General features: G+C 40.8%; 1 protein-coding gene across 3 annotated transcripts in view; it reads left to right on the forward strand.

The window, feature by feature from the left end:
- LOC123771151 (protein amalgam) overlaps positions 1–23,102 on the forward strand; it is a 156,199-nt gene that overhangs the window by 6,746 nt on the left and 126,351 nt on the right. For 2 of the 3 annotated variants that reach the window (XM_045763593.2, XM_045763595.2), the window contains exon 2: positions 3,940–4,339. In XM_045763593.2, the coding sequence (XP_045619549.2) occupies positions 4,285–4,339 (55 nt within the window). In that variant the 5' untranslated portion in view covers positions 3,940–4,284. The remainder of the gene's footprint in view (positions 1–3,939; positions 4,340–23,102) is intronic. The other variant, XM_045763594.2, reaches the window with a different exon arrangement.

Genomic DNA, 23,102 nt, shown 5'->3' on the forward strand with positions numbered 1-23,102 from the left:
GTGGGTGTGGAGCACATGACTGTAAAGCTGCCGCCCAGTTGGGTGGGTGTGGAGCACATGACTGTAAAGCTGCCGCTCAGTTGGGTGAGTGTGGAGCACATGACTGTAAAGCTGCCGCCCAGTTGGGTGGGTGTGGAGCACATGACTGTAAAGCTGACGCCCAGTTGGGTGGGTGTGCAGCAAGACTAGTAACTGTGCGACTCATCATAGATGTTAAGTGCCTTGTTTAGTGACTGTTGTGAGCCTCTTATTGAATCACTTGTGACACAAAAGATTATTGATGAGTGTATTTGTGTGGGTGATTAAATATGCATGTGTATGTATATATGTATACGTATGTATATGTACATGTATGCATGAGTATGTGTACATGTATATATAACATTAATAATTTCGTAACTAGCGTCAAAAGATTGTTATTTGCTTAGCTAAACGAACTAGATGGTTCAGTTCCTGAACCAATTATGTGCCTCTGTAACCCTTTCCACCACCGCCCACAGGACGGGTATGGGGTGCATAATAAAGAAAGAAATTGATTGAGAGCAGACATGAGTGTTCCTGACATGAGAGCTGAACTAAATCAGCTCTTATGTCAGGAACACTTAATGGCCACAGGACTAAAATAATCCGTTCTGTCATATCAAACCAGACATGACAGAGCGGATCTCATCAATGATCTTTAAAATACTGAACAAATTGGAAGACGCTGATCCAGACTATTTCTTTAAAAGATCCAATATAACCCACACAAAGGGCAACAGCTTCCAGTTCAGCAAGCCACAATGTCCAACAGAAAACGAAAGATGCTTTTTTCTCCCATTGAATTATAAACAATGGAAGCGTCTACCTGCCCAAGTTGTAAATTCCAAGACAGTATTCCAGTTCAAAATTCAGTAAACTTCCGGTCCGATGAGGCCACTAGAGATGGTGACCTCTTAGGTTAGGACAAATCTGAAAACATATATGAGCTGAAGAAAATAACAGAAGAATAAGTTCTTTCTTACACGCAGAGGCATAGTATGTCAATGTTCACAGATGATGCTAAAGTTTGTAAGAACAATAACGTTAGGGAATAATTATAAAACTCTACAAAACAATTTGAACAAATAGCAATACGCGCCAGATAGATGGTTAATGGAATCCAAGCTTGTGATGTGCAATGTCGAGAGGATAGAAACGAGAGAGAACACCACGACAGCAGTACGGCTTAAGGGTAGACTCACGTATCATTGCCCGGCAAAGTTTACCCATCTAACTTTAATACAAATTCCGCTGTCAATTGTACTTAGCGTATTGCACAAATATTCTCAAGTTTTCAACATTTCAGCTATACGCGTCTATGGACTATATTGCTGAAAGGAAACGTCTTAACTGCATCGTTTAGTAACTTACGGGGAAACAGTACTCAAAACCTTACTGACTGCTTGTAGGGTGAATTCTTTGCGAAGTATACTGCTTTCCAGACTTAGCAATTAACAATGAAGGGCTGTTTGAAGCACGAAATCCTTCAGTGTGTCGCTGCAAAGAATTAGAGAACATGCTTAACAGTGCTGGGCGTTATTTAAATTAATCACGGAGGGACTGAAACAAGAGGAAATTCTTCTGACCGTTGCCAGAGTGAAATGTTTTTAGATAATAATCTGTCAATCTGGCTTCAATGCCTCACTGGAAAAGAACCTTCAACATATTAAGCATATTGGGAGAAATTTGTTGCTTGAATAAATCCACATTTCAGATATTCCACATTTTAATGTAGACATTTCTTCTTGAATTCTGCCACTTTCTCTCTGAAATTATGATTGCAAATTGAATTATAAGATAAAAATGTTATTAGTTCAAAGTAAAAAATTTGAAGAAAAAGAATGTAGCCAATATTCAGGCAGATTTGCAATATTCGTGCGGCTAAAGCAATACATTTTCAATGTTAAAACTGAAAAAAACTAAATTACTTAAAATGTATTATTGCACTGGCCAGAGAAACTGCTAAAACGTGCAGTTACATATGTACATGTGACATTAAATAATACACTGGCAATTACATATGCATACAGATATTTACTTCGGCTGAAGATACGTATATGTTTGCATACAAAACTGAACTGAGGTACAGGACAAGGAACTCATTGGGCGAGCGGGGAGTGGGTATAGCTGAAGAGGAGCCGGCAATAGGAATCTCTGAAGTCGTAGAGAAAGTCAGGACCTTGTCTCAGCTGCATGACACGAACACGATACTTAACAACTCTTATGACCGGCTACGCTCTGAGGCGAGTCGTGAGAGAGTGCTTGTAGTGCTCCTTCAGTCAGTCTTGGTGAACACAGACTGTCGTCAGAGGTTTCGTCTGTAGCGACAGTGGATCTTCGCTGTTTTAGATTCAGCTATTCTAAACAAAAGTTTAAAGCAGCATAGCCTATGGTTAACATATACTGGAATTTAAGGTCTAATCCAATAACACAGGAGAAGATGGCCATGGGGCGAGCCTTGAAGTGGGGACAGCTGAAGAAAAGTTGGTGAGAGGAAACCTGAAGTTGAAAGGTCTATTATGTTGTTAAAGATTCACTACCTAGAACAGAAAGTTCCAAGTAGCACGGGTTATGGTGAGCCCGTGAGTGAAAAAAAAAGCCTAGTTGTTGTTAAAGATTTGCCACCTGGAACAAAAAGTTCCAAGTAACACGGGTTATAGTGAGCCTGTAGATAGTTACAAGGTCTAGTAGTTATACAGTGTATATGTTGTGATTTACTGCACACTTAGAGTAATTAGTAAGGAAAATAAAATGGTTAATATTATATTATGTTTTTATGTAACTAATCAACAACTCATGGGTGTTGAAAGCTATAAAAACACAGACACTTTAAATACAAATCAACGCAACAAAACTACACTCTAAAGTGTGGTCACTTGTAGAATGAGCATTCAGCTATCCGCGCCGATTCCACAGCCCTCTTTTCCACCCATCCAATGCGTCTTCGTGACTCAAATGGTACTCCGAGCGCGGTCCCTCCCATTTTGGGAACATTTTGTCTATACTAATACTTGCTTATAAATCAAAATAATCACATTCACATACTTACATACATTTACATACGCACACACATATGCTTGCACACATACACAAATACACTTTCTTGCGGACATTCGCACACCTACACACACCCATTTAAATAGAGAGGAAGTAGTACACTAGGGCATCAGTTGAATAGTTCTACCAGTTGACTCATGAAGCTCAATGAAACTTAAAGAGTGAATTAATAATTCACTCTCCTGTATTCACTGATAGGTAAGCACTCGTTGTTCAGTAGGCTTTCTACACTTTTCCCCACGTACATACCGGCTTCCACACAGTAACACACTGACTTCCACAACTCCACACATGCACATACTAACTTCCACACCTTCACACACACGCAGATACTGACTTCCACACCCTCACACACACTGACTTCCACACCCTCACACACGCACACATTGACTTCCACACCCTCACACACACTGACTTCCACACCTTAACACACGCACACATTGACTTCCACACCCTCACACACGCACACACACTGACTTCCACACCTTAACACACGCACACACTGACTTACACACCCCTCACACACGCACACACTGACTTACACACCCCTCACACACGCACACACTGACTTACACACCCCTCACACACGCACACACTGACTTCCACGCCCTTACACAAGCACACACTGAGTTCCACACCTCCACACACGCACGCACTTGCTTGTGGAGAAGAAAATTATACGATCGTAGAATTGACTATCAATCATAATCATATTTAATAGCATATTAACATATGCAAATTACAATAGGTTCGGGTAACATACTTCAGGTATTGAAAATCCCCGGAATTTTCTTTTTCTTAAATGCAAATTGTCTTTCGTAATTCCGTGGAAAAATGGCATTGAAATTTATATTACAACAGCAGAGAGAGATAATCCTTCAAAATACCAGGGAAAGCAATTCAGTAATGTAACGAGACTAAGCATACCTGGTGGAAATACGAACAGTTGAAATGTCAGTAGAAAGTCAGTGAATTCCTTCAGGCGTTTCGTGTGATAAAACTCATCAAACATTGTAAGCGGAAGTCAGCAGTCTGAGTGGTTATAGTTTGGTGACTTCTGCAGATTGGTTGAACATATTATACGAGTGACTTCTGTCGCAGTTTTGATTGGCCATTTAGGAGTGGCTCGTGCTGCAGTTAGAGTGGTTATACAGGGGGTGGCTCCGCCTGCACTTCACCACTGAGCCCTGGAGAGAGGACTGGACGATGGGCGCTCCGCTAGGCTTCACTCTACTCGTCCTACTGCTGCTGACGCCACAAGGTAAGTCAAACACATTCTGTTTCTCTCTTTTTCACCTCCGCCCCTCACACACATTTTCTCTCTTACTCTCTCTCTCTCTCTCTCTCTCTCTCTCTCTCTCTCTCTCTCTCTCTCTCTCTCTCTCTCTCTCTCTCTCTCTCTCTCTCTCTCTCTTTCTCTTTCTCTCTCTCTCTCTTTCTCTCTCTTTCTCTTTTTCTCTCTCTCTTTTTCTCTCTCTTTCTCTCTCTCTCTCTCTCTCTCTCTCTCTCTCTCTCTCTCTCTCTCTCTCTCTCTCTCTCTCTCTCTCTCTCTCTCTCTTTTCTCTCTCTCTTTCTCTCTCTCTCTCTCTCTCTCTCTCTCTCTCTCTCTCTCTCTCTCTCTCTCTCTCTCTCTCTCTCTCTCTCTCTCTCTCTCTTTCTCTCTTTTTCTCTCTCTTTCTCTCTCTCTCTCTCTCTCTCTCTCTCTCTCTCTCTCTCTCTCTCTCTCTCTCTCTCTCTCTCTCTCTCTCTCTCTCTCTCTCTCTCTCTCTCTCTCTCTCTTTCTCTCTTTTTCTCTCTCTTTCTCTCTCTCTCTCTCTCTCTCTCTCTCTCTCTCTCTCTCTCTCTCTCTCTCTCTCTCTCTCTCTCTCTCTCTCTCTCTCTCTCACGTTAATAGTTCACACGTGTCTAACCTAACACATAATTGCATTCTTGCTGCTTGTGGGTGTTGTAGAGAGACTCCAAGAACCAATTTGCGGACTCCCCTGGTGCCAGCACCACACTTTGTGCCTGGAAAAGGAATTCCCACCGTTTTTTTTTTTATTTTTTCCCGTCTACCAGAAGGAGAGAACACAGTCTTTTAGAAGCCGTGCCTGAAAATACTGCATACTTATACAACACAAGTGTTGCTGGGAATATTGCAGTGTGTGGCAACTGGTGTTGGAAGAGAACACAGGTGTATCACCCGCAGAGTAAAAAAGAGTATTGTAATACACTTCTATTCTTCATGCTAAATGCATTTGGGGTGTTTCGAATTATTATTCTGCTCCAAGAATAAGAGATTTTTGCGCCATTTGAGAGAACAAAAAACCAAAGAACACCATGTACATAGACGCGTGTGACCTCGGGTTGCTATAATCTCTTGCTGGGAAGGTTAGCTCAGGTGGATAGCGATGTTGGGGAGGTACGGGGAGCCTTAGTGTAAGTCTTGTGTCTGTCGTAGCTCCTGCTGTCCGCGCGCTGTGTCGACATTGTGATGTATATATATTGTTTTATTTTGAATATGGAGCGCACACTCACACACATTTAATCTCAACCCTGACACTTAGATTTTCTGAATATTACTTACCCAACTCTCTCCTGACATTATATATATATATATATATATATATATATAACATCAGAATCATAGGTGTTATCCTGTGTTGAGTGTACCACAGCTGTTATCCTCAAACGATACTACTTGTTCTCTCGATTTGCTCTCCGTAAAAAATGCAGCGGTTTAGCCTGACCAAAAGCGTCAAAATCTACCCAGATCACCTGACCTAAAGGAGCCATTACTCATTAGTCGCAGGAAACGTCAGTATTGTAGTGTTTTTTAATTTCCTTAAACCACCGTAAATTCAACGGTGGCTACGAAGGTATTCCAAGTGTAATACGCTCATTAAAATAGACGGATTTGCTCTCCCGTCATCGTAAACTGTCCCTGTAGCCTCGTGTCTTCTGTCTAAAGTTCTCACAACCTTGCACTATTTGGATTAAACTCGAGAAGCCATTTCTCAGGCCTTTAGGTCATCCACTTCGTTTTAACTCGTCTCGTCAGTATACAATAGCTTGGTGGCTCCTTTTTCGCCGGTTACGTTATCGTTCTTATTCTCTGGCTTATATTTCCTGTGTGTGTGTGTACTCACCTAATTGTGCTTGCGGGGGGTTGAGCTCTGGCTCTTTGGTCCCGCCTCTCAACCGTCAATCAACAAGTGTACAGGATCCTGAGCCTATTGGGGTCTATCATATCTACACTTGAAACTGTGTATGGAGTCAGCCTCCACCACATTACTTCCTAATGCATTCCATTTATCAACCACTCTGACACTAAAAAAGTTCTTTTTAATATCTCTGTGGCTCATTTGGGCACTCAGTTTCCACCTGTGTCCCCTAGTGCGTGTGCCCCTTGTGTTAAATAGCCTGTCTTTATCAACCTTGTCGATTCCCTTGAGAATCTTGAATGTGGTGATCATTTCCCCCCAAACTCTTCTGTCTTCCAACGAAGTGAGGTTTAATTCTTGTAGTCTCTCCTCGTAACTCATACCTCTCAACTCGGGTACTAGTCTGGTGGCAAACCTTTGAACCTTTTCCAGTTTAGTCTTATTCTGGACTAGATATGGACTCCATGCTGGAGCCGCATACTCCAGGATTGGTCTGACATATGTGGTATATAATGTTCTGAAAGATTCCTTACACAAGTTTCTAAAGGCCGTTCTTATGTTAGCCAACCTGGCATATGCTGCTGATGTTATCCTCTTGATATGAGCTTCAGGATGTGTGTGTGTGTGTGTGTGTGTGTGTGTGTGTGTGTGTGTGTGTGTGTGTGTGTGTGTGTGTGTGTGTGTGTGTGTGTGTACGCGTTTGTGTGCGCGTGCAATTTCTTAAATGGCCCCCCATGCAGCGTGTGGGGCGGAGCACCTCACCTGTCCGCCCTCCAGGGGGCCGTGACGAGCGAACATTTCTCAACGCCCTGCTAAAACAACACACCAAAAATAAAATAGTTACCCACCTAAACCAACACACCAAAAATAAAATAGTTACCCACCTAAACCAACACACCAAAAATAAAATAGTTACCCACCTAAACCAACACACCAAAAATAAAATAGTTACCCACCTAAAACAACACACCAAAAATAAAATAGTTACCCACCTAAACCAACACACCAAAAATAAAATAGTTTCCCACCTAAACCAACACACCAAAAATAAAATAGTTACCCACCTAAACCAACACACAAAAAATAAAATAGTTACCCACCTAAACCAACTCACCAAAAATAAAATAGTTACCCACCTAAACCAACACACCAAAAATAAAATAGTTACCCACCTAAAACAACACACCAAAAATAAAATAGTTACCCACCTAAAACATACCAAAAATAAAATAGTTACCCACCTAAAACAACACACCAAAAATAAAATAGTTACCCATCTAAAACATACCAAAAATAAAATAGTAGCTCCTTAAAACAATAAAATGAATAGTAAATAATAATCCCCTATTATTTGACTTTTGTTAACCCCCTACACAAAAAAAACACTTCGTAGAGTAACTGAAAGCTGCGAGAGACATGATGATACATACGATGATTAGATCCCAAACTTCATCACGAGTTAGGAAGAGATAGAGTATAAAGTGGGATAAGGGGAAGGGGGGAGGGGGGTTTGGTGGGGTCTATGAGGTAGCTGTAACTCGAATCAGACCATCCCATCCTTCCTGGACGGTAATGAGGAGCTGAGATAGGTGAGGGAGCGAGGGAGGGAGGCAAAGTTTTTCTTTCACAAAGCTGGCACTATATTGACAACGTACAGAGGATCTCATTCTCCTCTTTCTCACTGACTTGTTCTTCACTGTGCAATATCTTAGCCAACTGTATGCAATAACCTGGCCAACTGTATATACAATAACTTGGTCAACAAGATGTGTCATTTTGGTTCTCATTCACAATGAATATTTACATCTTGCCAGAAACATTTTCTTTTCCTTCTGTAAAATAGCTGTAAGATATCTGTTAGATGTAGATATCTGTAAAAATGTTTTATCATGTGATACTCTGAACTGCCCGCCTCAAATTTGGGTACAAGACCTTAGATTACAGGACACGTCCTCAAATTTGGGTTTACGTCCTCAGATTTGGGTACACATCTTCAAATTTGGGTACACATCTTCAAATTTGGGTACACATCTTCAAATTTGGGTACACGTCCTCAAATTTGGGTTCACGTCCTCAGATTTAGGAGCATTTCACCAGTGTGACGCAACCATTACTCTCCTAGGCTCGGTATGTGTATCACCCTTGCTGCCTAATGGGTGGTCGGGGTGGGTTTAAGGTCTTTCAACCTCTAGAGGGTTATTAAGGCCCGACAAGTGCTTACTGACCAACCAGCAGATATACTTTAGTCCTGAACATTGTCCAGTATTAAAGGAAACTCTCAAAGTATATATATATACCAAGAAGACATATATGTGTGTATATATATATATATATATATATATATATATATATATATATATATATATATATATATATATATATATATATATATATATATATATATAATATATAATATATATATATGCACGCCTCTGTTTACCCAGCAGAAACTGAGTACCTGGTTGTTAAGCGATTGGCGGGTCGTATTCCAGGGAAACTAGTGGGTAAGGCTTACCAAGAGCCAGGAGAAGCTCTCAGTCTGCTCACAGGAGTCAACAAAACAGCCGTCTACCCTCCTGTGAAGAACAGAAAAGGGTGGACTGGCGGTGATCAAGAGTTTATCGGGTATACTCCACAACGGATGGCTTAAGTTCATCAGCCAAGCTCATTATGAACAGGACATCCCCACAGCACCGTGGTTGATGCAATAACTTGATCAACACGGTGCATCATTGCAAAAGTCACATATGCATGAAACGTTGAGCCTAGTAATTTATTTATTCATTTATGCATATACAAGAAGGTACATTGGGATTGTGAGGATACATAAGATGGTAATTACAATCTTGTAAAGCTAGTACGCGCAGCGTTTCGGGCAGTAAAGCCACTAGTACGCGCAGTCGTTTCGGGCTGCCTCCTGTAGCTACTTGGAATTGTAAGATGACACAGCTAATTCACCAATCATCTCACACCGTAATTGTTTTGTCTTAAGCAATGCAGTGACTCTTAGTTCAACTGTCTCTTACGACATGAGGTGCTAGGCTGAATTTGTTTCAGCCAATCTTAGCGCACTGGGCAAACCGTTTGATTGGCTCTGATTGGCTCAAACACCGCATCAAACAAATTCTCTCCAATAGTATTTGACTTCATGACTACTCGCAGCTGATTGGCTTAACACATGACTCCACACCTGTAGCTTCCTTCTAGAAGGTTCTAAGATCTGTTGGTGTTGTTGTTTTAGATTCAGCTACTTGGAACAAAGAGTTGCAAGTAGCACGGGCTATGGTGATCCCGTAGTGGACTTAACTTCGATAAAACTAAGGATAAAGATGGGGTATGTTATCTTGAGGTTATCTTGAGATGATTTCGGGACTTAGCGTCCCCGCGGCCCGGTCCTCGACCAGGCCTCTTTTTTTGTTACACCCCCCAGGAAGCAGCCCGTAACAGCTGTCTAACTCCCAGGTACCTATTTACTGGTACGACACCTGATGTAGTCGTACGCAGCATTTCCTGCTGTAGTCGTACACAGCAACACCTGTTTTAGTCGTATGCAGCAACTTCTGCTGTAGTCGTACGCAGCAACACTTGCTGTAGTCGTACGCAGCAACACTTGCTGTAGTCGTACGCAGCAACACCTGCAGTAGTCGTACGCAGCAACACCTGCAGTAGTCGTACGCAGCAACACCTGCAGTAGTCGTACGCAGCAACACCTGCTGTAGTCGTACGCAGCAACACCTGTTGTAGTCGTACGCAGCAACACCTACTGTAGTCGTACGCAGCAACACCTGTTGTAGTCGTACGCAGCAACACCTACTGTAGTCGTACGCAGCAACACCTGTTGTAGTCGTACGCAGCAACACCTGTTGTAGTCGTACGCAGCAACACCTACTGTAGTCGTACGCAGCAACACCTGTTGTAGTCGTACGCAGCAACACCTACTGTAGTCGTACGCAGCAACACCTGTTGTAGTCGTACGCAGCAACACCTGTTGTAGTCGTACGCAGTAACAACTACTGTAGACGTACGCAACAACACCTGCTGTAGTCGTACGCAGCAACACCTGTTGTAGTCGTACGCAGCAACACCTGTTGTAGTCGTACGCAGCAACACCTGTTGTAGTCGTACGCAGTAACAACTACTGTAGACGTACGCAACAACACCTGCTGTAGTCGTACGCAGCAACACCTGTTGTAGTCGTACGCAGTAACAACTACTGTAGTCGTACGCAACAACACCTGCTGTAGTCGTACGCAGCAACACCTGTTGTAGTCGTACGCAGCAACACCTGTTGTAGTCGTACGCAGCAACACCTGCTGTAGTCGTACGCAGCAACACCTGCTGTAGTCGTACGCAGCAACACCTGCTGTAGTCGTACGCAACAACACCTGCTGTAGTCGTACGCAGCAACACCTGCTGTAGTCGTATGCAGCAACACCTGTTGTAGTCGTACGCAGCAACACCTGTTGTAGTCGTACGCAGCAACACCTGTTGTAGTCGTACGCAGTAACAACTACTGTAGTCGTACGCAACAACACCTGCTGTAGTCGTACGCAGCAACACCTGCTGTAGTCGTATGCAGCAACACCTGCTGTAGTCGTACAAGAGACGAGTTTTCAAGACACCAGCTTCCCTTCTCCATCGCTAAGGACATTATCTTTAAGGTTGCAGAATAAAGTGACCATTGGGGCTTTTGGCGCAAGGAGAAATGGTCACTATTTTGTCATTTTGGTGAGGAGAAATGGTCATTTTTTTGTCATTTTCGTGAGGAGCAATGGTCATTTTTTGTCATTTTCGTGAGGAGAAATGGTAATTTTGTGGTCATTTTCGTGAGGAGAAATGGTCATTTTTTGTCATTTTCGTGAGGAGAAATGGTCATTTTTTTGTCATTTTCGTGAGGAGAATTGGTAATTTTTTGGTCATTTTCGTGAGAAATGGTAATTTTTTGTCATTTTCGTGAAGAGAAATGGTAATTTTTTTGTCATTTTCGTGAGGAGAAATGGTCATTTTTTTGTCATTTTCGTGAGGAGAAATGGTAATTTTTTAGTCATTTTCGTGAGGAGAAATTATCACTTTTTTGTCAGTTTCGTTAGATATGTTTTAAGAATATTTTCTTAGTCCTCTTCAACGAAACTTTTTGTCTAATGTGAAGACTGAAGAGAAATACTCAAGAGCACTCTGAGGGAAACGCTCGTGTGAAAGCACTCGGAAGGACTCAAGTGAAACCACTCCAAGATAAACACTCAAATATCTTTGAGTGTTTAGAGAGCAAGACGAAGGAATATTTGAATAAAAAAACAAAATCTTTTGAACAGAAACGTACACAATATACCTGAATTTTACGCTGGATTTTACAAGAGATCAAATTACACATAAAAATAGCGCCTTTTATGTAAAACGTGTTGGGCTTTTTTTTTAGGAGGGGGAGTGAGATAGCCGCTCATGTACACGCACACACACGCACACACACACACACACACACGCACACACACACACACACACACACACACACACACACACACACACACACACACACACACACACACACACACACACACACACACACACACACACACACACGCGCACACACACACACATACACTCGCTCGCCACCTTATGTGTATCTTGTTTTATGAATGTACACTCACGCGAGAAGTGGAGAGAGGGAGTTAAACATGCACAGAGCAGCATACGCTCTCAAACACACACACACACACACACACACACACACACACACACACACACACACACACACACACACACACACACACACACGGTTGAGAGGCGGGACCAAAGAGCCAGAGCTCAACCCCCGCAAACACAACTAGGTGAGTACAACTAGGTGAGTACACACAAGGTGGAACAGAGGAAATGTTTACAATAAACACGAACAAAACAAGGGGGCACGAATGGAAGCTTGAGACACAGAAATGTCATAGAGATATTAGAAAGTTTTCCTTTAGCACCTAAAGGAGCAGGTTGTAGAGGCTAATCTCATTCATAACTTTAAACCCAGGTACGATAGAGAAATATTCCAGGAGTCATTGCATTAGACAACCAAAAGCTGGAAAAGCGGGCTTCAGGAGCTTGAGCTCGATCCTGCAGGTACAAATAGGTGAGTAAACACAGTGAAACACCTGACACCTTGTCCATGGAACAAACACCTGCGTAAACAACTGACTCGTGTTTCTCAGACTCCTTTGATCTTCACGTCTGAAAGAATAGCTTGTGAAGTCCTTTTTTTAATATTTTATGTTTTTTTTTTATGTACTTCTCTCAAAATTATGCATTTAAAGTTTGCAGTTTTTGTTGAAACAAAAACTTAGTTTCCTTTCAATTGTTAAAGATTTTTCCAATTGGATATATACATATATATACATGTAAGGATATATATATATATATATATATATATATATATATATATATATATATATATATATATATATATATATATATATATATATATATATATAAAATAAAAATATCCCTAAAATATTATTATTGTTGTTATTATTATTATTATTTTAAATATTTTTTGTTAACTTCATTAAATATGTTCCCCTGAGCCTTACTAAGTGTGCTCCGGACCCTTGAGCTTGGCATGGCTTTGTGATAATTAGTTCATTAATTAATTACATAATTGGCCATGTATTTCCTAACTTTAGAGGCTGTTGTGTATGAAGAGGAGTTATATATATATATATATATATATATATATATATATATATATATATATATATATATATATATATATATATATATATATATATATATATATATATATATATGTCGTACCTAATAGCCAGAACGCACTTCTCAGCCTACTATTCAAGGCCCGATTTGCCTAATAAGCCAAGTTTTCATGAATTAATGTTTTTTCGTCTACCTAACCTACCTAACCTAACCTAACCTAGCTTTTTTTGGCTACCTAACCTAACCTTACCTATAAATATAGGTTAGGTTAGGTTAGGTTGGGTTGGTTAGGTTCGGTCATATATCTACGTTAATTTTAACTCCAATAGAAAAAAATTGACCTCATACATAGAGAAAAGGGTTGCTTTATCATTTCATAAGAAAAAAATTATAGTAAATATATTAATTCAGGAAAACTTGGCTTATTAGGCAAATCGGGCCTTGAATAGTAGGCTGAGAAGTGAGTTCTGGCTACTAGGTACGACATATATATATATATATATATATATATATATATATATATATATATATATATATATATATATATATATATATGTCGTACCTAGTAGCCAGAACTCACTTTTTGGCCTACTATTCAAGGCCCGATTTGCCTAATAAGCCAAGTTTTCCTGAATTAATATATTTTTTCTAATTTTTTTCTTATGAAATGATAAAGGTACCCATTTCATTATGTATGAGAACAATTTTTTTATATTGAGTTAAAATTAACGTAGATATATGACCGAACCTAACCAACCCTACCTAACCTAACCTAACCTATCTTTATAGGTTAGGTTAGGTTAGGTAGCCGAAAAAGTTAGGTTAGGTTAGGTTAGGTAGGTTAGGTTGTCAAAAAACAATTAATTCATGAAAACTTGGCTTATTAGGCAAATTGGGCCTTGAATAGTAGGCTGAGAAGTGCGTTCTGGCTACTAGGTACGACATATATATATATATATATATATATATATATATATATATATATATATATATATATATATATATATATATATATATATATATATATATATATACATGGGATATATACATGATATATATCCCATGTCATACATGACATATACATGGGATATGGGCGCCTGACAGCTGAGTGGAGAGCGCTTCGGACTCTTAGTCCTGAGATTCCGGGTTCGATCCCCGGTGGAGGCGGAGACATATGGGCAAAAAGTTTCTTTCACCCTGATGCTCATGTTTCCTAGCAATAAAAATAGGTACCTGGGAGTTAGACAGCTGCTAGGGGCTGCTTCCTGGGGGTATGTAACAAAAAAGAGGCCTGGTCGAGGACCGGGCCGCAGGGACGTTAAGCCCCGAAATCATCTCAATATAACCTCAAGATATACCTGATCTTCTTCTCCAGACACAAAGAGCTCCTTGTGCTGCCGATTGAGTATTGGATCTAATTGTGTTGTATTGACTTAGTAAGTCATTTTGTCCATTCAATTGAACACCACGGGACCGTCACTCTACCAACCAGGCCAGGATGTTCGCACTAAACAACGAATCGTGTGAATGGTTTCTACAACCCGTCCTCCTAATAGCAAGTCGTATTTTGACATATACCCGAAGCCCAAAAATTGTCGTACTAGAAAATGGAAGCGGCTCGCGAAATTGGCATACTGTCCCGTTTTCTGTTTTGGTTTCTCTGGTAAGTTTAGGATAAAGGGATAGTTTAGTGCGACAGTTTCTAGACGTTGGGGAAGCTCAGGAGGCCAGGGGGGGGGGGGGAGTTCCAGTACTGTGATCGAGCAGTTGGAACATTTGCTGCTCTTTTGTTATTGTGAACATCTTGACCGGGTTGTTAGGGTGACAGTTTTGTATTTTTCTGGCCCGAGTTCGTATCCCCGATAGATAGATAGTTATAAGCCTGTTTGTTTAACTGGCGCAATCCAATCCACTATGGGTTATATGTGTGTGTGTTCTGTCCAAACTATTGTACCACTATTATTCCACTATTGTACCACTATTGTACCGCTATTGTACCACCATTGAACCGCTATTGTACCACTATTGAACCACACGGCGGACCGTTCATAACCTGTCCCCCCTACCCCCGCCCCCCGGGGGGGGAGGGGGGAGACCCTAACACACCCATCGATATGGTCCGGACCCATTACTCAGGCCGGGAAATGGTCAAACCCATTCACTGGGAAATATAACTCCCAAATATATCCTGGCTAGATTTGCATAATAATTTTTTTAACCTTTATTTTCCTCGATAATGTTGATTTTTTGTATTATTTGTAAACAATGTTAGAGTTATTATAGTTTTGTTTTGTGAAATTTTATGTGTGGGTGATAATACGCCAATAATATTCTTTTCTTTTTTAAACAATAATTTAACAATGGTAAAAAAGTATATTTTAAGGTAGGAGAGGAAATGTATGTTTGTTTATGTGTGATTAAATATATCACGTCTAGGTGATGGCAGGTGGAGAGGGCTGGCTGGATGATCAGCCTGTAGTGATCAGTGGGAGGTCAACATCTTCAACAGGAGACTTCAACGTCAACTTCCTCAACGGAGAAATAAACAAATAACGGGATGTTCTGGAGATGTTCAAAAGGTTTTCCGAGACGTCATCAGAACACACACACACACACATATACTAGTGCCCGAACTAGTACATCCCTAGGCGTCAGACTATAATATAGTGTGAAAACGAACTTTGGAGAGTTAATTTTTGAACTTCCTTCGATAGTGAAGAAAAGCATATATATATATATATATATATATATATATATATATATATATATATATATATATATATATATATATATATATATATATATATATAGACACATAAAAAAATCAACATATTACCAAACATTCTGAGTGGTAAAACACATTAATTTCTTAGCGTTCACTTGTTGCATCAGTAATGTTCACCGTCTACATAAACTTTCCACTGGAGCACTTTATGTCCAATATTGTTTTATAGATTTTACAAAACTTTTACTTGTATCAACTCCTAAATTCATGTAGTGACTTATATCGCTGTATGAGTCTTTTATAACTATGATTAGGTGTTAGAGGAAGTTAGAATCTTAATCACTATGGGAATTGTTGTCGCTACGAGTCTATCCCTGTGAGTCTGTTCTGAATTATTTCAATAAACCTTATAACTTTACTTATTTTGAAGAAAAAACAAACGAAGTATCATTAGATTTCAACTTAAAGTTTTTGCATTGTGAGAGCTCGGCCAAGTGTGGTTAAGTTAGGTGAGGTTAGGTTAGGTGAAGTTAAGTAAATTAAGGTTAGGTTACACTTGTGGTGGGTGTCGGGGGGCAACTCAGAGCCGGGCTGTTGACTGAGTTAATGGGCTTTATAAATCACGCATTTTGGGCTTATCCAGCTGCATATTCTGTCCGTGTGGTCTGACGTTGGTCTTTGAAGCCCAAGCGACCGAAGGACTATTCCTGTGATATTTTCAGGACAAACATCTGATTTGAAGGTTAATTTTTGGAGAGTTAGTGGACAAAGTTTTGAATTTAAAGAAGAGTTTTAAAGTTTATTGTTGTCCACTATCATCGTTTCCTCTCTGTTTATTTATTTATTTATGTCTGTCTATCTGTCTGTCTGTCTGTCTCTTTCTCTCTCTCTCTCTCTCTCTCTCTCTCTCTCTCTCTCTCTCTCTCTCTCTCTCTCTCTCTCTCTCTCTCTCTCTCTCTCTCTCTCTCTCTAACACGTCCTCACACTCGGGTCACGCTAACTCCAATGTTATTATTTCTCTCGAATACCAACACACACTTATAAACATTTCGGTAATGTGAACTAAGCACGAATTAATATATTTATACCAAGCTGACATAAACATCCGCCAAAACACCGCCAAACATTCGCTAAACGCTGTATATAAAGCATTCCTTCCGAACATATAAGCCAATGTTTCTTGCAGCTGATATACAATTCACACACACATGTATAATCGACAGGCGGGGGAAATGCTTCGACATAATGCCCGAAGCTGACCAAACTTTGCGCCAATCGACGTGACATGAAAGATGGAGCAGGTGGTAATCTACCGACCCTTCTCCCCCCATGCCCCATGCCCCCCTTCCCCCCATCACACCACTGTGGCATAAAATCAATGGGTCAGTTCGCTGCCAACAAACGCTCTAAGGGGGGGGACACAAACACATTAACATCTGCTCCCCTCCATACTTATGTGGTGAATTATATATTAGGCTCTGTACAGGAAAGAAGCCATTTAGGATGAGAGTAGTGGTGAACCCAAGGTTGTTAGGGGTCAGGGGGGATGACCCCCTATTGTTAGGTAAATGCAGTGACCTTATTTTTTTGGTATTTGGGGCAAGGGGGAGATTCTAGTGAGTGTGGGAGGGTTAGGGGTTATCCCGCAAGGGAAGGGATGGTGTGGGCTGTCCCCAGCGTTAGGGGGTGAGGGCTAGCGAGGATAGCCCCTAGATAGGGGGTTAGGGGGAGGGGGATGTGGCGGTCACTGCCTCACTGACGTAATCCCCACATTCTATAGTCTCCAGTGTGAGTTGACCGCTAACACCCAAATTGGTTATAGATCGCGCGATTATATGTTACGCTAAGGCGAGATATCCAGTAAGTTATATTGTGTGCTAAGTTGTTATCAAGTACGTGGCATAGATGATAACATCTTAGTGAGCAATATAACTACATTCTAAAAACTATACACCTCTGACAATTGAACACTAATGACAAAACTTGCAAGAAAAAGCATATATATATATATATATATATATATATATATATATATATATATATATATATATATATATATATATATATATATATATATATATATATATATATACACTCCTCTGGTGCAAGTGTAGGAACCCATAGTCACGGAAGAGTTCCTCTAGCTCCTCAGATGGAACCATGGATGCAGTGAGCATATCCTCTCTGGGTTGCCACACTAAGGTGATGAAAGAGGAAACTGGCTGCTCTAGGGTCTCTAGCTGTTTCAATTAGCTTAGACCCCAACTCCTTCAAAAAACTAGCAGCACTTTTACCCCAGGCACCAAGTGTCTCTGAGGCAATGGGGACAAAATTGTAGTGGTGCTCAAGGTCTCTGTATTTACGTGACTTGGCTGCTTCCCGGTGATTGGCAGCTCCTCCTGCCTGTGCAGCACTGAAGTCAACATAGGTGTTGGCTAAAGTTGAAACGCAGGTGTAGTCCCACACCAACTGTCTACCATTCTTCCAGGAGTTCACCATGATACCATCTGGGCGACCGATAGGCTCATCTGAGTTGCAAGGCATTAGATAACGGGGCTCTCTCTCTGCTGGACAACCGGTTGTAATAAGGCTTCTCTTAATAATGCTGTTAACCTCGCCGTGTCTTGCATGCCATCCTCCTGTCCTTTGGCAAAGAAGGCCATGCCGTCCGTATCTGTCGGCCTCTGCCTCGCCGCAAATACACCTGTATTCGGTGTGAACTCGGGCAGCGAGGCGGAGAACCACGGCAATTCGGAGGACCTGCGGTGTGAGACGAGTGCCAGTTGTTGACATTGGGGTTGCTAATAGTTAGTCACCTGCATGGGGAGCTGCTAGAGCACTAAGTCGGGCAGTGTCATATGGTGTTGTCGCAGCTTCTTGGTTGGCAATGGGGCGATCCCAGCTAGATTACTTATGGGCTTCAGAAGGTGAGATATATATATATATATATATATATATATATATATATATATATATATATATATATATATATATATATATATATATATATATAATATCCCTTCTTTTCATATGACATAGGAAAAGGTACATCCTCACTGTGTCTGGTGGTCGGGTGACCTGTCTCTCTCTCGGGGAGCTGCTACCTGAGGGTCAGGTGACGCCACCTTCCCTCTCTGCTCCAGTTGCTGGTCTGGCTCTGACGAAGACCTGACGGTGGGAGCCCCGTTCAACATTCTTTTTAACTTTTCAATGTGGTTTTTCCGTTTGGTCAGTGTATTTTCCATGATTGTTGTTGCATACATATATACATATGTATCTTAAGAACTGTATCAACCTACCAGGGTTCGAACCTGCATTTACAGGGATCATGTCTCGGGGATACACAGGGCTATAAGTATTTCACCAGCGCTCAAGGTAAGGTAGCTAGTGCCGCTGGCAATGCATCTTCGAACCTTGGGTGTCAAAGCAATGGTAGAGTAACGGACTTGTGCTTTTGCGGGCCTCTGTTCGAGCCCCTGATGATCCTAGAAGTACATGAATGCTGTAGTTTAAATTGAAGAATTGTGTCAACTAACAATGTTAAAACTCATAGCCGGTGGGTTTCGTCAGTGTCGATTGGCGGTTGCAGGTGAGGCTTGTAGAAGCGATTGGGCTATTCCCAACTCCACAGTAGCTTAACAGCTGGAACAGTCACTCAGTGACTAGGTCTTGCACATGGGCGTGTCTCTTAAGGATGATTATAGCTTGCTCAACAATGACCCGTTCAAGAAAGTCAATCATGGTGTTCAGAAATTCTAAACGAATCGATATTGGTGCTCAGAAGTTCGAACACCGAGTTTACCTTGTCGGTAAACTGGCACACGCGCGCGCCCGCATGAGTGTAGGGTGTAGACTACGTTTGATTATATACTCTCCAGGAGTTAAGTATATAAGCTTAAAAATATATACTCTGAAGGGTAATATTATCTGGAAATGTGATCTGGGAAGTAATATTGGCTTCGAACCCTTGTAAGCGAGTTTCCTTGTTTAGATCTGTTCCTGGTGTGTGGTTTTTCCTTGTTTAGAATTTTTTTGGTTAGATGTTTTTTTGGTTAGATGTTTTTTTGGTTAGATGTTTTCTTGGTTAGAAGTTTTCTTGGTTAGATGTTTTCTTGGTTAGATTTTTTTGGTTAGATGTTTTTTTGGTTAGATGTTTTCTTGTTTAGATGTTTTTTTGGTTAGATGTTTTTTTGGTTAGATGTTTTTTTGGTTAGATGTTTTCTTGGTTAGATGTTTTCTTGGTTAGATGTTTTCTTGGTTAGATGTTTTCTTGGTTAGATGTTTCTTGTTTAGATGTTTCTTGTTTAGATGTTTTCTTGGTTAGATGTTTTCTTGGTTAGATGTTTCTTGTTTAGATGTTTTCTTGGTTAGATGTTTTCTTGGTTAGATGTTTTCTTGGTTAGATGTTTTCTTGGTTAGATGTTTTCTTGGTTAGATGTTTTCTTGGTTAGATGTTTTCTTGGTTAGATGTTTCTTGTTTAGATGTTTTCTTGGTTAGATGTTTTCTTGGTTAGATGTTTCTTGGTTAGATGTTTTCTTGGTTAGATGTTTTCTTGGTTAGATGTTTTCTTGGTTAGATGTTTTCTTGGTTAGATGTTTCTTGTTTAGATGTTTTCTTGGTTAGATGTTTTCTTGGTTAGATGTTTCTTGTTTAGATGTTTTCTTGGTTAGATGTTTTCTTGGTTAGATGTTTCTTGTTTAGATGTTTTCTTGGTTAGATGTTTTCTTGGTTAGATGTTTTCTTGGTTAGATGTTTTCTTGGTTAGATGTTTTCTTGGTTAGATGTTTTCTTGGTTAGATGTTTTCTTGGTTAGATGTTTCTTGTTTAGATGTTTTCTTGGTTAGATGTTTTCTTGGTTAGATGTTTTCTTGGTTAGATGTTTTCTTGGTTAGATGTTTCTTGGTTAGATGTTTTGTTGTTTAGATGTTTAGATGTTTTCTTGTTTAGATGTTTTTTGGTTAGATGTTTTCTTGTCTAGATCTGTACCTGTTTAGATATTTTGTTGTTTGTGTCTTTACTTATCTAGATATTTTGTTTTTTTAAGCCTTTATTTTATTAGGTATTTTTCTTGTTTAACTCTCTTCTTGCTTATATTTTCCATGTTTAACTTTGTTTATAATAATAATACTTTATTTATTTAGGTAAAAGTACATACAAATAAAATGAGTTCGAAACAACATGTTGGATTTCTAGATAGTGTTAGTATGAACTATGCCTAAAGCCACTAATACGCCAACCCGTCCTCAAACCAAGTCCATTCCATCCAGCGGTCGACCCCACAGACGCATTCATCAATTTAAACATGCTGTTTATTCAAAACAGGAATTATATCAGATATAAATTAATATTGTTATATATTAGCATATTGTGCTTATTTAGGCACTGGTTAGGTTAGGTGTTTAGGTTCTGTTTGCGATTATTTGTGTTTGTAGTACGTGGGTGAAGCATTTACAGCGTTGTGGTTCGAACAAAAGTCGTCAGCGAAGCACTTGTTCCGGAAGTGTTAGAACGTCATCAGTTGTGAGTCAGCCCGTCCTCCAAACAAAGATCCAAAAGTGATTCCATGCACCCGCCAAACCCCCTGTTTATGAATGAAAAGCGGTTTACACACGACTCACAACTGCTGACGTTCGAACATATCCGGAACAAGTGTTTCACTGACGAATTTTGTTCGAATCACAACGCTATAAATGCTTCACCCACGTACTACAAATACAAATAATCGCCAACAGAACCTAAACACCTAACCTAACCTATGCCTATATATACACAATATGCTAATATATTATATTATTAATTTATACTTGAGAAAATTCCCGTTTTGAATAAACAGCATGTTAAAATTTATGAATGCGTCTGTGGGGTTGACCGCTGGATGTAATGGACTTGAGTCGAGGACGGATTGTGTGAGTCGTGTGCAAACCGTTTTTCATTCATAAACAGGGGGTTTGGCGGGTGCATGGAATCACTTTTGGGTCTTTGTTTGGAGGACGGGCTGGAGTCATGTGTAAACCGTTCTTTATTCATAAACAGAGGGTTTGGTGGCTGGATTAACGAGCATGGATCTTTGTATGCGTGGACAGGCTGCATAAACAAGGGGTTTAGCGGGTACATAGAATGAACCTTGGCCTTTATTTATGGGGACGGGCTGTGTGCCTACAGACACAAATATTTCGAAGCATGATCTGGGCCAAGACCCCAGAAACGAGCTCTGGGTCGAGCTATTGACACGTGACGGCCTGGCAGTTGTTATAGATTCAGCTACTCGGACCAAGTTCCAAGTAGCACGGGCTATGGTGAGCCCGTAACTTACCTGGCACAGGAGCGGGGCAAGTAGCACGAGCTTTGGTGAGCCCGTAGTGGACTTACCTGGCACAGGAGCGGTGCTGGACCTGGCAGGAAGTGCTGCTTCACGCGAGGCAGAGGATTATAGAGTACAGAGGAGCGTAACCCTCGTTCAGATCACAGGCCGTGCCCAGGTAAGCTGGTAATTGGTAAGGCGCTCCTCGTCTAGTTTGTGTCACTTGCTGAAGTACATGTCTTCAAAATCCCTAAAAGTGTAGAATTTAATGAACATATGTTCATTAAATAAATTAAAGAGTGTCGATTGGCGGTTTCAGGTGAGGCTTGTAGAAGCGATTGGGCTATTCCCAGCTACGTAGTAGCCTAACAGCTGGTACTGTCATTCAGTGGCTAGGTCATGCACATGGGCGTGTCTCTTAAGGATGATTATAGTTTGCTCAAAAATTTTCAATCTTCTCATCTTCTCCTCATCTAAGCAAAAGAGAGAGATTATACAAATAAATCTTCGGAGCAGGTCATTGGGATTGAACCTGCGTCTGGGGGTGACGTAAGACTTCAGTTCGATCGACCGTCCTGATCCAAACATTTCTTTGGTTCAGTAATGTTGCTTTGGGTTTCCTGTGATCCGTAGAGCAGTAGTTTAGTGCAGTCTGCTCACGATTGAATGGTCCCGGGTTCGCTTCTCGAGTAGGGCAAGACGTCATGGCACCTAGAGGCGTATAGATTGTTAGATGTCTACAGTAAACTGCCTCCTGGGAGAGGCCAGTAATTGGCCTTGAGTGACCTCGATAAGCTGTAGCCTCGATAAGACGTAATAAGCTTGCTGTCTCCAACAACCTAAATCCAAAATGTACATGAACCAGTTTGCATTATTTCACCTAAACATCTTTTCTAACATTCTACGGTACTCTAAATTATACAATTTATAATGATGATTTCGGAGATGATTTCGGGGCTTAGTGTCCCCGGTCCTCGACCAGGCCTCCACCCCCAGGAAGCAGCCCGCGACAGCTGACTAACTCCCAGGTACCTATTTATTCCTAGGTAACAGGGGGGGCATCAGGGTGAAAGAAACCCTGCCCATCGTTTCTCGCCGGCGCCCGGGATCGAACCAGGGACCACAGGATCACGCGTCCAGTGTTCTATCCGCTCAGCCACCGGC

This window comes from Procambarus clarkii, chromosome 65 (genome assembly GCF_040958095.1).
Source record: "Procambarus clarkii isolate CNS0578487 chromosome 65, FALCON_Pclarkii_2.0, whole genome shotgun sequence".
Lineage (NCBI taxonomy): Eukaryota > Metazoa > Arthropoda > Malacostraca > Decapoda > Cambaridae > Procambarus > Procambarus clarkii.